Genomic DNA, 15,570 nt, shown 5'->3' with positions numbered 1-15,570 from the left:
TTCGGCCCACAAAGCTGTGCCGAACGTGTCCTTACCTGAGAAATTACCTAGGGTTACACATAGCCCTCTATTTTTCTGAGCTCCATATACCTGTCCAGGAGTCTCTTAAAAGACCCTATCATATCCGCCTCCACCACCGTCGCCGGCAGCCCATTCCACGCACACATCACTCTATGCGTAAAAAAAACTTACCCTGCTATCTCCTCTGTAAACTATTTCCAAGCAGCTTGTTCATGCTTTTAATTAACTCACTACGGAATGTGGCCCTTTATACAAATCTACACACTCGGTAGACTCTTGGTTTTCAGAGTGCTTTACTTTAAGCTTGTCTCTTCTTTTCAGGCTCCAAATAAATCATTCCATAAGTTTCTTGCTGTATGAATGGCATAGTATCTTGTATCATTAGGATCTCAAAGCACTTCATCACTGTTGGTCTTGCCTTTTAGCTAAAAGATACAATATTTTTTAAAGATTTTGAAAAGATTTTAGTGCTACTATCAATACTAGAATTCTTTTTGTTTTCCCTCTCAAAACTTTTAATCCTGTTAACATCCTGAGCTTTAGGCACATCTGGGTGTCTCAAAACACAGAGGAAAGAGAGCAGGGTGGCGATACGTCTCTGCCAAAGGAGGTGCAAGGCGTTCCTCCCTCCACTAGCCTACAGGTCACCCTTGAGCAAGGTGTAGCAGCTGCTTAGCACCTCCGATCAGGGTCATGTGAAGGCATGGGAGCAGGTGCTGGATGGCCGTATGAGCAGCTGGTGCTCATCACAAGTTCTGGTTATGCATCCACTGACACCAGGCAGACAATCTTGGAAGAGTTATGAAAATGGCTGGGGTCACCCGTCTTGTAAAGCCGCTGCCCAGAAGGCGGCAATGGCGAAACACTTCTGTAGAAAATTTACTAAGAACAATCATGGTCATGGATAAACTATGCTATATGACATGACATATGATGATGATAGTGATGATAATGATAATGCGGCAATGGGCACAAATAACCTATACAATACAGATTATGTGTGTCCATTGCACTTACAGTACATATTTAGATGGAGTCAGTCTTCCTCCTCAAAATGCTATGTGTTTGCTTCCTATTTAATGCCTCTTTGGCAACAATGCAGTTAATCAGATGCATTTTCCCTTTCAGGGGTAGATTATAGGAATTTTTGCCTCCAGGGTAGGAGGAACTCAGCTGCAGAACACCAAAGCATTTAAAATCATTCCAAGTGAGGCACAGAGTTGAACATCGCTGCTCTGACCTGCACGTGCTGATAAGCAGAATAGAACCACATTTTCTGACTAATTCATCAACATTTGAATTTCTCAGGTTTGCAAATTAATATCATACTCTAAGTGCTAAGTTTTTAAATTATATTTTGATGTTTTATTCTGCACTTATTCCTTAACATTTGGTAAAATATTACCCAAACATCAGAGATATAGATCAGACTTTTCAGACTAAAGTCCTTTTCACAATTATCAGTTGTAGAATATTAATTATAATTCTTTCTGGTCATATTTATAACAAATTTTTAGAAAGTTATTCGATTAATTAAAGTAGGCAGACCAGAATTGTAATTATAGGCCTGAAAATTCAACTTACTGCCTGTGGTTAATTCTGACAATACAATGTCCCTGCAGGCAGCTAAACAAGAACCAAAGAGCTGTGTGTCGAGAAGTCTGCTGAATTAGTAGTTCAACAATGTTGAACATTGTAGATGTACAAGAGTCAATCATATTGCTGTGATCTGATGTCATGTAAATATCAAACAGGGTACAAGATAGGTAACTTTTCCAAAATGAAATTAGTAAATCAGCTGGAATTTAAAAACAGTTAAGTAAGTTTATGGTTGCCAAATTTGGCACTTTCTTCAATTAAATAAATGTAAATCAATCAGTGACCACTAACCTCATAGCCCTGAATAATTATTCCAGGTTTTAGCATAATAAGTCAAGTGATACAGTATAATCATTATGCTAATATACCTAACAGCGGTAACAAGATAATAATGCCATTGCAAAAAGGATTATAGATAATTTTATAACTTTGACAGAGCAAATCAGAATGTAGTCCCACCCAGAGGTAGATGAAGGCAGCACATATCACAAGGGTAACGTAGGCAAAGATTTCCACATACTCATGGGAAATATAATGCAATGTAAAAGATATATACATAATATTGCTTTAAGTTTATACTTCTTTAATAACTTTGCACATTTTATTCTCCTCTGCTAAGGTGTGGATCCAATTTGCCAACAGTCGGAAACTTCTGAGGAAGAGTGGACAGACGGTAGCAGCAGCAGGTAATTTGTCACCTAATCTTCTCAAGGAGATCTCCAGTTGGTGTCACTGGGAATCTAACAGGACCAGTTATCCCAACTGATTTTACTGATTTTAGCTTAGGGGACTGAAGATCAACTACAGCTTCTTCTCAGGAACTTCCAACAAACAGCTATCTCCAGATAGATTTGGAATCAGTCTGCTATCTTCCTTGTTCGTAAGGCTCACTACCAATATTCATTGCACACCTATACTCTGTGTAATTTGGGGAATCTCCATTTTTTGATCAAAATGATATGGCTCCCAAGAACACATAAAACCAACAGCACACAATGACAATATTTATGAATATCTTAAAGGTAAAAAAGTAATTGCCAAACTAAAATTTTTCTTACTAATTACATTCCTAATCTTGCAAAGATTTGCTTTTTTTCCTCTCGCTCATCTCTCTATTGGATTCCAATCTATGTTTTACTACACACCTCTGAACAAGAAATGCTGGAAATTAATTCTGGCCATACACAGCAATGTCTGTTAGCACCTGTAAAGAATAAAGTGCAGTTACTGTTGTAAATCAAGTCCTTTAGTCAGAGACGTTCATAGAGTAATGTTCTGTTTCCTCCAAAGTGCTACTCTTTGGTAAAAGTTCACCAATGATCCCACTGCTCTGTACTTTCCTAACACCTTTTCAAATTATTCTTTAATATTCAGATAAATCTCTTCTGAAAATTGATCACTGAACCTACTTCTGCCTTTCTTTTTGAAAGTGTATTCCAGATCATAGCTACTGGTTGTATAATGAAATCATTCTCTTCATTTCTATGTTTTTTTTAAACCAATGATCACAAATATGTGTTATTTCATCAATTCCTCTCTGTAATTCTTAAATACTTTACCAAACTCTTCGAGAACTTGTTAGATCTCCCATTAACTTTCACTGCTGTTGAGAAAACAACCCAAACTTCTACAGATGCTCAGCATAACTACATAAGGTAACAATCTTGAAAATTTCCTCTGGAACTCTTCCAAGGGCTTCAGTGCAATTGGCTTTCCTTTAATGAAATATTTTTCTATTAACCAATGCAGATTGACACACTGCCTTTTTCCTTTTGTTTTCATAATTTTTCACACCTTCAGTGGATGGAGAAATTTACAGAAAATGTAATAGTTCTGTTGCTAATTTCCTCAGGGGTGTGTGTGTGTGTGTGTGTGTGTGTGTGTGTGTGTGTGTGTGTGTGTGTGTGTGTGTGTGTGTGTGTGTGTGTGTGTGTGTGTGTGTGTGTGTGTGTGTGTGTGTTTTTCTTATGCCATTTTTTCTGGCTTTAGCTGGATTGTTACTTCTCCTCTTCTTTGTCCTCCAAACCCAGTTCACTACTTTAATTCTCTGGGTGCTATTTTATACCACAACTTCCCAAAATTATGTTGCTTTTCCTAGTTTCCTACTGTTAATGTTTGGGATTACCCACAAGGTACACAGAGCAGTAAGTGAAGGAGGACTTGAGTTTGCTCTTACACTGAGATCAGGCTGAGAAAGTGGAGGTGGAAGAAAACAGAATTTATGTTAGAGATGATTTTTGAAGTTACTTTAATGATTATTACAGTAATAGGGGTACCGGGCAGCATTATCTATTCAGAGACGGTCTGCTCTACAACCAGTGCCAATAGATGACATCCAACTGTTGTTAACAAAGCAAGTTCCATTTTGTCAAGATTTTTTAATATTACGTAATTAAATGCTATACTATGATTTCATTTGCCAGTAAAAGAAAAACCTCACACATAAAATGCTGAAGGAACTCTGCAGGCCTGGCAGCATTTATGGAATTAAATAAGCAGTCGCTGTTTTGGGTTAAGATCCTTCTCCAGGACTGGAAAGGAAGGAGGGAAATGACAGAATAAAAAGGTAGGGGGAGGGGAAGGAGGATAGCTGGAAGATGATAGGTGAAGCCAGGGAGGCAGGAAAGGTAAAGGGCTAGAGAGGAAGGAATTTGATTGGAAAAGAGAATGGACCATAGGAGAAAGGGAAGGAGGAGGGAACCCAGGTGGAGGTGATATGCAGGAGTTAAGGGGTCAGTGGGAAATAGAAGAAAGGGGGAGGGGAGAGATTATTTTTCTTAAATTCAGAAGAAGAAATCAATACGCATGCCATCAGGTTGGAAGCTACCCAGACGGAATACAAGATGTTGCTCCTTCAGCCTGAGGGTGATCTCATCATAGCACAAGAGAAGGCCATGGACTGACATGTTGGAATGGGAATGGGAATGGGAATCAGAATTGAAATGTTTAGCCACATCTGTTGGTGGATGCAGCAGAGGCATTCAATGAAGTGCTCCCCCAATTTACGATTGGTCTCATCAATGTACAGGAAGCCGCATTGGGAGCAACGGACAAAGTATCCAACCCAAGCAGGTTTGCATTACCTGGAAGGGCAATTATGGGCCCTGAATGAAGGTGAGGTATGAGGTGAATGGGTAGGTGTAGTAATTTGGCCGCTTGCAGGAATAAGTACCGGGAGGAAGATTAGTGGGGAGGAATTTTTTTTTTTATAAACAGGAGACAGGGTGGGAAGAGGTATGGTCAAGATAACAGTGGGAATTGGTAGGTTTATACAAAATATCTATTGACAATTTCTCTCCAGAGATGGAAAAAGAGACATCAGGAAAGGAGAGGGAGGTGTCAGAAATTGACCAAGTGAATTTAAGGGCAGGGTGGAAGTTGGAGGAAAAATTAATGAAATTGGTGTGCTCAGCATGGATGTATGAAACAACACCAATGCAGTCATCAAAGTAGCAGAGGAAGAGTTGGGGATCATTATCAGGGACAGCTTGGAACATGGACTGTTCTATGTAGCCAACGAAAAGGCAAGGATAGCTGGAGCCCATGCAGGTGCCCATGGTTACCCCTTGTGCCTTAGGAAAGTGGGAGGAACCAAAGAAAATATTGTTGAAGGTAAGGGTGAGGACCAGTTCTGCCAAATGGAGGGTGGTGGTGGCTGAGGGGAACTTGTTGGTTTTTTTATTAAGAAAGAAGCAGAGAAATCTAAGGCCTTCTTGATGGGAGATACAAGTGTATAGGGACTGGACATCCATGGTGAAAATGAAGTGGTCAGGGCCTGCACACTGTTGGATAAAGGATGAGGGTAAGATTAATAGGGTTCACATCTAGTTCATGTAAATAGCCTTCAATTTCTGCGCCTTCTCCGAGGGTCCTTGAACTTTTTGGGCTGGTTCTCTGTGTAGTCCCAATGCCACAGAAGCTTTATTAAGTGTTAGTGCTGTTTACATCATTGACAGAAACCACCCAATGAAGTGGATATCACTGCCATCAAAATAATCATGAACATTTTGAACGTCAGCACCTTGCTTTCCAAATAACAGTGCAGTAAGTGGTGGTAGGATGCCCAAATTCTTAGCTATGAATCTACAATGTTAAGTTCCTGTTTGGAATCTCCTGCAGCTAGAAGGTTGAGAGACCCAGCAGGCAGAAAGGGTTTAAGCAATGCTGATGCTGTGGGAACCACAGGGTACTAGGGTGGGGCATTAACTATATCACAACAAGAGCTGAGGTGTGGTTTGGAACAGATATCCTGATAACAATATGGTATTATCAACTAATCTTGCTTTCTACCTGGTCTCAATGTAAATGTAAGAGAAAGGAACTGAAACAGTTAAATTATAGATGTCATTCTGATTTTAATGAAAAGTCAGCATCTTCAATTTTTGCTAGAGTTAACTGCTGCCACTCACAACAACCTAATCGACAGCCTGCCTGCCTGCTCTTTACATTGTGGTGAGTCCTTTTGCAGACAAGGAAGAGCAGTACATTTTAAATTGCACTTGAGAAAAACACTAATTATCCCGTCGGTTACCAGCAGACAGGGAGCCGCGCTTCTCCTACTGTTGGAAAGGATGCTTACTCGTCTGCAGCAAGTCTGAACACCTCCCTCCAGGAGATAACACAAGCAACATCTAACATGTGCCTGGATTGCAAGCATGTTCAGTCACGTCTTGCTGCAAGACATAATCTTTAAAATATATAAAGGCTGTTAAAAAAATGGATTCTCTAGACGAGTGTTAAAACCAATTTTCACAATTAAAAGTACTTTGACTTTTCTCGTTGGAGGAAGTGAAAATGTTTCAGTTCGAAAAGTTTGAGAATCTTTCATTCCATTTCATTTCTGGTCAGGATACAGTTCAAAATTATATTTCTGTTGCAAAGACAGATATCTGCTGTCAGGCAATTTAGTTGAGCTGCAGACGAGACACATTAAAAGCAACAATAGTATTTGAACAGCACACTAAGTTTAGAACTTGCACTAACTCAGTAAGACATCAGTTGGACATCACACTTAGGTAAGGAAGAAACAAAGGAAATATTCCCAGAAACTGAGACTAAAAACATTCCTTTGATTGTTGCTGGTGTATTAATAAGCACCAGATTCTTTCTATATAATTATTTTACTTAACATTGAATGCTGATTAAAATATGAAAGATCAGACTTACAGTCCAGGTAGCTGATTTTGCAGTACTTGATTGCTGAAAAGTGACTTCAAATAAATGTGGTCCTGGGTAGTCTGTGTTGGAGGGGATAGCCGGAGCAGGCGACATTGTGTCAAACGTAGAGCTTGGTTGCGAGTAGGGAGATGGCGTTGGGACATTCGATGTGTGCTCCGAGTTGTAAGGGCTGGCGGAAGATGCACGGTTGGTGATACTCTGTTCCATGCTGCTGTTTAGCAAATTAAACTGGGACTACAGAGGGAAAGGGGTGGGGATAAGAAGAGAAACAACCAGGTAAGGACTTGCAACATCCACTTATTTTAGACTATTAAGAAAACACACATCAGGCAGCTGTCAGTGCAGTTCAGCTCCTGGAATCCTTTTTTTTTCTTGTTGCCCCATGTAAAGACTTGCCAAATAATTAATTATAAATATATTCTTGGACAAATATGGAGGTAGAACTATCAGCTTCTAGTTTTATATTTCTTGTTCTTTTTTCTGACTACTCATCTCTGATTTGATGTTTTTTTGGAGTTTTGTTTCTGGCTTCAGATTACTTCTAGCTTCTTGCCAATTGCAGCAGAAATCTGAATTCAGTTTTTTGTATTTAATTCATATAACTCCAGGTAAACACAGCAGCTTGTAAAAATGCATGAAAAAAGAATTGAAAACATCTTTCAAGGAGTAAGTATCAGTTCGAATTAAGTTTTTAAAAAAGCTCAAGGTGAAAAGTCTTTTGTTAAAAATATCTAAAAGTATCAAATAAGCAAGAAAGTTTTATTATTTATTCAATTAAAAAAACACTCCCTCGAGCACCTTACTTTTCTCCTTTCTTGATGGTATTAACATGAAAAGCTCTTATATCAATAATTGCACTGGGCAACAAAGGTTTTGCTTCCTGAATACTTCTGGGTGTATCTTCTGGACTTTGGGCTGTTTATGAAAATCACCATGAAATTTCCTTATCACGCATCTTTTTTTAAAAATTACCTACATTTGTTATTTCAGTTCATTATTCAAGTCAATTAAAATGTTGCCCACAATGCAAGCTGAAAAGTTTTCTATCTTGTCCAGGCGTGCCTGGGCATGCTTAGGCAGGGCGGATGCTGCATGGCAGGACAGGCTTTAGAAGGGCTATAAAAGTATCGTTCTACACATTACGTTTACATGTATAATCGGTTTGCGATCGTGTTGATTCACATGCTCTATGCTCATAGTGTATTGTGTGTAGTCAGTATAATAAAGTATTTTCAGGAGTACTTCTGATAGCAAAATATCTCGCCAATGCTGCAACAGTCATACTTTCTGTTATATTTGTGGCATATACAATTAAATCTCAAAGATAGAGCATGACTCCTCTTATTAAGAAAGCTTCTGAGCTCTACTTTGGGTGTAAAATTGGTGAACAAGACAAAACCTGGGCTCCTCTCACAATTGATGCACAACTTGTGCTGTTGATCTTTGAGCTTGGCTCAGAAGTACTTGGAAGTCAATGCTGTTCTGTGCTGATGATGTGGCAAGAGCAGAAGGATCAAGTGACAGACTGTTATTTCAGTCTGACTACTGTGCCTGGTTTCTCTGCTCAAAACAAGAAATCCATTCAATGTCCCAATCTCCCTTCAGTCAGTATAATAAAGTGTGCCACATTACAATTGTTACTATCTGCCATCTCCATTAAAGCAGCCATTCCTTGTGATCAGTACAGGGGCAGCACTTCAGCAAGCTATTTTTCCAAGCTAGTGCATCATCATTGAAATCAGTTTGACTTCTGCATACTGCATATCAGCCAGGAGAGTTTATAAGAGCAGGAATCGTCTTTCTGATCAAACAGTGCTGAAGCCAATGATGGCAACAGAGCTATTGTAGAGAATCTAAAGCAATACACACAAAATGCTGGAGGAACTTGACAGGTTTGGCAGCATCGATGGAAATGAACAGTCGATGTTTTGGGCTGAGACCCTTCTTCAAGACTGAAAAGGAAGTGGGAAGACACCAGAATAAAAAGGTGGGGAGAGGGGAAGGAGGATAGCTACAAGGTGATTAGTGAAGCCAGGTAGGTGGGAAAGGTAAAGGGCAGGAGAGGCAGGAATCTGATAGGAGAGTGGACAATAAGAGAAAGGGAAGGAGGAGGGGACCCAGGATGAGGTGACAGGCAGGTGGAAAAGGTAAAAGGAAGAGTAGGGAATAACAGAAGAGGGGAGGGTGAGGGAGTTTATTTTACTGGAAGAAAAAAAATATCAATATTCGTGCCATTAGGTCATGGACTGACAGAATTTAAATCCAGTCTTTTTTATAGCTCCACATTATTTAGTTCATCGACCATTACTGACAAATCAGTATCACTGCATCTAAACAACCTCCAGGATAGAGAATAACACAGCACCCATGGAGATCATTAAAAAGGGCATAAGAAGGGGGGGCTATCTTGGACTTAGGTTTCTCTTGTCATTCAAAGTGATTATCCCTGATCTGTCTTGGGCCTTGTTTCCTCTTCTGTGCTACTTTCCCAATATGTCCCGAAGACCATCAGACATAGGAGCAGAAGTAGGCCATTTGGCCTAATGAGTCTGCTCTACAATCCCATCATGGCTGATTTATTTTCCCTTTGAACCTCATTCTCCTGCCCTCTCCCTGTAACCTTTGATGCCCCTAGTAATCAAGAAACTATCAACACAATTCCCAAATCTTTGAAAAATTTATCTACTTCCTTTGACAGTGTTGAAGTGTGCAATTTTGCCTTGGGACATTTGAGTGGCAGAGAATGCCTCAGGTCACTCATTGGTGAAGAGGCTTCACTACTTTGAGGTAATGGTCTTATTTAAAGTTGGTTGAGGTGTTTCAGATGAGGGGTGCCTCAAAGCAGAGAAACATTGCTTTTTAGGGGCACCTGATACATCTCTGCACCGCTGGATAACTACTTTGTGGTGTGTTTATTTTTTTTGTATTTGCCAGTCCTTTACCAAAATTGTTGTTTTAAAAATTCAATACTGCACTTGAAGCTACAAAATAATAAAATTGCTCCATCCAAGTGAATTAAAATTTTAGCCAGTCATGAACAGGCAGTGATTGTATCATTGGAAGAGTGAATTGCTGGTCTCCGCTCTCGTTGTTGCAGGAGCGATCTATCTCTCCCTCGCTGGGAGAGCGATCCTGTCTGAAATACTGAAGAGCTGGTTTGCAGACTGTAGGTTTGACAGATCCTGGATCAAGGACTCCTTGGGGCTTATGCTGTTGCTTGCATTGTTGGGGGGGCGGGGGGGGGGGTTGGTCAGTGCTTCTGCTGGTGTGGGTGTGGAGGGAGAGGATCAATGCTTTTACAGCTGCTTGTGCAAAGGGAGGGGGTTGGGGGTCTCCGGGCCTTCTAAGTTTCTGTCATTCATTCTATGGTGTTTCTTGTTTTGTGGATATTCAAAATTCAAGATTGAAAAAACTTTATTGTCATTCTAACCATACATCAGCTCTGCAGGGCAAAATGAGAGCGTTTCTCAGGAGCAGCGCAATCATAACATAACAAATGCAACACTAAATAATAAACATAACATTAAATAGTAAAACACAACAGCCACATGTCAGTTAAAATCAAGTTATAAGTGTCCAGTGCAAGTTAAAAGTGTCCAAAGCAGAGTCAGGTGGAGCAGTTATTTAGCAGTCTGACTGCCTGTGGGATGAAGCTGTTTAGTAGCCTTGTGGTTTTAGTTTTGATGCTCCTGTAATGTTTGCCTGATGGCAGAAGAACAAACAGTTCATGGAGAGGGTGTGAGGGGTCTTTTATGATGTACCGTGTCTTCTGGAGGCATTGACTCTAAAAGAGGTCTTGGACAGAAGGTAGGGAGACCCCAATAACCTTCTCTGCTCCCCTAAACACCCTCTGCAAGGCTTTTTTGTCGACAGCACTGCAGCTGGAGTACCAGGTTGTGATGCAAAAGGCCAGCACACTCTCAACCACACCTCTGTAGAATGCAGTTAAGATGTTAGTGGGGAGTGATGCTTGTTTAAGCTTCCTCAGAAAGTGCAATCTCTGCCGGGCCCGTTTCACAATCCCAGTGGTGTTCCTGGACAAGAGTATCTGTCAAGAGTACATATTTCAGGTTGTGCACTGTATACTGTGGTAAACCATATAGATGTTGTAACTGGGTTAACTGTCCGGACACGCCCCTCTGCTGACTGCCCCTGTGGCTCCTCCCACAGATTCCTGTATAAAGGTGTTTCGCCTTGCCCCTCCCCCTCAGTCCGGGGGCAGACACTCACCATGGAGGTCGTATTGTACAGCATTGTGGACTCATGATATGGCCGGTAAGTCAGAGGGTCACCATGGTTTCCGGGTCGCATACAACAGACATCCGGGGGAGGGTTGTGTAGCGACACTGGTGGTGCAGGGCACAGAATATCGAGTCTTTACGTTACTGCTTATGCCTCAACTGTGTGCCCCTGTGCTATTGGGGCTCGACTTCCAGAGCCACCTGAAAAGCGTGACAATGAAGTATGATGGGCCCCTCCCACCAATTACTGTCATAAATCCCCTGTTTTGTAGAGATATGTCACGTACCCCGCTACTGACCACACACACACACCGTCCCGCGCATCCCACCCAATATCATGCCAACTGCCACACTACCGACACCACTTGCGGCCTCTCCACCCTCAGGATCCCTCCCTCACCGCTGTTCACCAACCTGACCCCCGACTGTAAACCTGTGGCAACTAAAAGCAGGAGGTACAGCGCCGGGGACAGAGCCTTCATTAAGTCGGAGGTGCAGCGGCTGCTCAGGGAGGGGGTCATTGAGGCAAGCACAAGTCCTTGGAGGGCGCAAGTGGTCGTTGTTCGGAACGGGGAGAAGAATAGGATGGTCGTGGACTATAGCCAGACCATCAATAGGTTCACGCAGCTCGACGCCTACCCTCTACCCCGCATCGCGGATATGGTCAATCAGATAGCACAGTACAAGGTGTACTCGACCATAGACCTAAAATCCGCTTACCATCAGCTCCCCATCCGCCGGGAGGACCGCCCTTACACTGCCTTCGAGGCGGACGGCAGGCTTTATCAATTCCTGCGCGTCCTCTTCGGTGTCACGAATGGTGTATCTGTCCTCCAGAGGGCAATGGACCGGATGGTGGACCAGTGCCAACTGAAGGCCACGTTCTCATATCTGGATAACATCACCATCTGCGGTCACGGCCGGCAGGATCACGACAACAACCTCCAAAAATTTCTCCAAGCGGCCAAAGCTCTCAACCTCACCTATAACAAGGACAAGTGTGTATTCCGGACCACCCGACTTGCTATCCTTGGGTGTGTCGTGGAGAATGGAGTCATTGGCCCTGACCCCGGCCGTATGCGCCCCCTGTTGGAAATCCCTCTTCCCAACACCCTCAGAGCACTCAAAAGGTGCCTGGGCTTCTTTTCATATTACGCCCAATGGGTCTCTAACTACGCAGACAAGGCCCGCCCCCTGGTCAAGCCCACCACATTCCCCCTCTCAGCCGAGGCCCGCACGGCCTTCAGCCGTATAAAAGGGGACATTGCCAAAGCAGCAATGCATGCGGTGGATGAGGCCATTCCCTTCCAAGTGGAGAGTGACACCTCCGACTTCGCACTGGCTGCTACCCTCAACCAGGCAGGAAGACTGGTGCCGTTCTTGTCCCGTACTCTTCAAGGCCCTGAACTTCGGCACTCCGCAGTGGAGAAAGAGGCCCAGGCCACAGTGGAAGCTATTAGGCACTGGAGGCACTACCTCGCCGGCAAAAGATTCACCCTGCTAACTGACCAGCGCTCAGTCGCATTCATGTTTAATAACCAACAGCGGGGCAAAATCAAAAAACGATAAAATTCTGAGGTGGAGAATCGAACTCTCCACCTACAACTATGACATCAGGTACAGGCCTGGGAAGCTCAGTGAGCCCGCCGATGCCCTATCCTGGGGAATGTGCACCAGCGCGCAGATCGACCGGCTATATGCCCTACACGTAGATCTTTGCCACCCGGGGGTCACCCGGCTTTTCCACTTCGTGAAAGCCCGGAACCTGCCTGATTCCCTTAAGGAGATCGGGACGATGACCAGGGACTGCCAAGACTGCGCAGGGTGCAAACCGCACTTCTATCGACCCGAAAAGGCACAATTCATCAAGGCCACCCACCCCTTTGAGCGACTGAGTGTTGACTTTAAGGGCCCCCTTCCCTCCACCGACCGCAATGTGTACTTTCTTAACGTTATTGACGAGTACTCGCGGTTCCCCTTCGCCATCCCCTGCCCCGACACCACTACCACGTCAGTTATAAAAGCGCTGCGCAAGCTCTTCACTCTGTTCGGATACCCATGCTATATCCACAGTGACAGGGGGTCCTCGTTTATGAGTGACGAGCTGCGCCAATACCTACTAGCTAGGGGAATTGCAACTAGTAGGATCACGAGCTATAATCCCCGGGGGAATGAACAGGTGGAGAAGGAGAATGCCACGGTGTGGAAAGCCACACTCTTAGCCCTCAGGTCAAAGAGACTGCCAGTCTCTTGCTGGCCGAAGGTCCTTCCCGAGGCACTCCACTCCATCCGCTCCCTGTTATGCACGTCCACCAATGCCACCCCTCATGAGTGGCTCTTTTCATTTCTCAGAAAGTCGACCACGGGGACCACCCTACCAACTTGGCTGACGTCCCCGGGGCCAGTGCTGCTCCGGAAACATGCGAGGAGCAATAAATACTCCCCGATGGTCGAGAGGGTTCACTTACTCCATGCGAACCCTCAGTATGCCTATGTGGTTTTACCTGATGGGCAGGAGGACACGGTCTCCATCCGCGACCTGGTGCCCGCAGGAGCACCGGGCCCCTACCCTGAACACTCCGCGGTGACTATTGACCCCGTACCCACTGATGTATGTACCCACGAGACACCGCACACTCCAAACCCTACACAGACACCACATGACACTCCCATACCGGGCGCGACACACACGCATGAAGGATTAACAATGCCTAACGTGCTGGCACCTCAAGTCAGGCCGGAGCCAGCACAACCGCCGTCGCCGATGCAATCACCACCAGTGCTACGTAGATCATGGCGACGGACTCGACCGCCTGATAGACTTGACCTGTAAGTATACTTGTTGTAAATATTGTCAGTCACTTCACCCCACGGGACTCTTTTTAAAAAAAGGAGGGGTGAATGTGGTAAACCATATATATGTTGTAACTGGGTTAACTGGACATGCCCCTCTGCTGACTGCCCCTGTGGCTCCTCCCACAGATTCCTGTATGAAGGTGTTTTGCCTTGCCCCTCCCCCTCAGTCCGGGGGCAGACACTCACCGTGGAGGTCGTATTGTACAGCGAATAAAAGCCTTTCGGTATTTTACCTAACCTCAGTCTTTTGGAGTTATTGAAGGTGCTTCATATACATACTGATATTAAATGAACCTTAGAACATTTATGGGCACTAGTTCCCACCCAAAATAGGGAACATTAGTAACTTGCTATGTCATGACAGTAATGGGGATCAGAGTACACACGTGTCCCTCAACTATCAGATAGAGATGATGAACTAGTGAAGAGGGCAACAAGTCAGATTTCTGTGCTCCATTTCAACACAATGCTGCAATGCAATCAGTATGGCAATAATGTCACAGTATCTCATGGTAGCTTTACAGTATCAGCGACCCGAGTTCAATACCCACCACCATCTGGAAGGAATTGTATGTTCTCTCCATGACGGTGTGAGTTTCCTCTGGGTGCTCCAGTTTCCTCCCACAGTCCAAAGTTGAATTTATTGGGAGGTAAATTGTCCTGTGATTGGTCTAGGGTTAAATTGGGTGGTGCAGCTTGAAGTGTTGGAAGAACCTACTCTGTGCTATATCTCAATAAAGAAAGAAACAAATAATTCCAAAATATGAGTAGGAGTAAGTTCTGTGACCACACAATTTCTACAGACTCAGCTGTTTACCTTAACAACTACATCTTAGCAGCTAATATGGGTGGTGTGACAAGTGGCTGAAGGGCCACAAGAGTACTGGAGTAGGACCAATTGGATTATTCTAAGGCACAATGTGTAAAGTACTTCATTTACGTTATATAATTCTATTGCTGGATTCTCAAAGTGGGCATGCCATCTTGTACTCTTTATTGCACAGAACCTATGGGAAGTGTTCAAGTAGCACATTTAGCGATTATATGTTTTCAGCTGCATTTGTGAGTCAGATTGAGCCCTACAGAAAAGCTTTAGAGTCAGACTGATGAGACTGTGCTTGAAGCAGAATTCAGAAGTCAGTGGGAAGCCTCCCCTAATGACTACATGTATTGGTAATGTGAGACAAACAGCTGTGACTTGCAGATAAAACACACATAAACATACGAGTTGTGATTCACACTCACAGGTACATCATTTATAAATGGAAGCCTGTTTAGGAGTGTTGCCTTTCTGCTCTTTTACAGACCAAAGTTCAGGATACATAGAATTTACAGTAAAGAAACGTAGGCTTTACTCATGAGCTGGTTTTTGGGTTCTTCATGAGGTATCTAAAACTTTGACACACCTCTATAGATGTGTTGCGGAGGGTATATTGATTGGCTGCATCACAGCCTGCTCTGGAAACATCAATGCCCTGGAACAGAAAATCCTACGAAAGTAGTGGCCAAGTCCATAATAGGTAAAGCCCTCCCCACCATTGAGCACATCTACATGCATGAAGCGTTGTTGCAGAAAAGCATCATCTATCATCAGGAACCCTCCACCACCCAGGACATGCTCTCTTCTCACTGCTGCCATCAGGAAGGAGGTACAGGAGCCTCAGGACTCTCACCA

The 15,570-nt window shown here is 43.5% G+C and overlaps 1 protein-coding gene across 8 annotated transcripts in view; it reads right to left on the bottom strand.

The window, feature by feature from the left end:
- tp73 (tumor protein p73) overlaps positions 1-15,570 on the bottom strand; it is a 213,708-nt gene that overhangs the window by 59,388 nt on the left and 138,750 nt on the right. For 7 of the 8 annotated variants that reach the window (XM_072244921.1, XM_072244925.1, XM_072244918.1 and 4 more), the window contains one exon: positions 6,787-7,032. The exons of the other annotated variant lie outside the window; for it this stretch is intronic. In XM_072244921.1, the coding sequence (XP_072101022.1) occupies positions 6,787-7,032 (246 nt within the window). The remainder of the gene's footprint in view (positions 1-6,786; positions 7,033-15,570) is intronic. 8 annotated transcript variants of the gene reach the window in all.

The sequence above is a fragment of the Mobula birostris genome, chromosome 27 (genome assembly GCF_030028105.1).
Source record: "Mobula birostris isolate sMobBir1 chromosome 27, sMobBir1.hap1, whole genome shotgun sequence".
NCBI classification, from domain to species: Eukaryota; Metazoa; Chordata; class Chondrichthyes; order Myliobatiformes; family Myliobatidae; genus Mobula; species Mobula birostris.
This window is presented reverse-complemented; position numbering and strand designations above follow the sequence as displayed.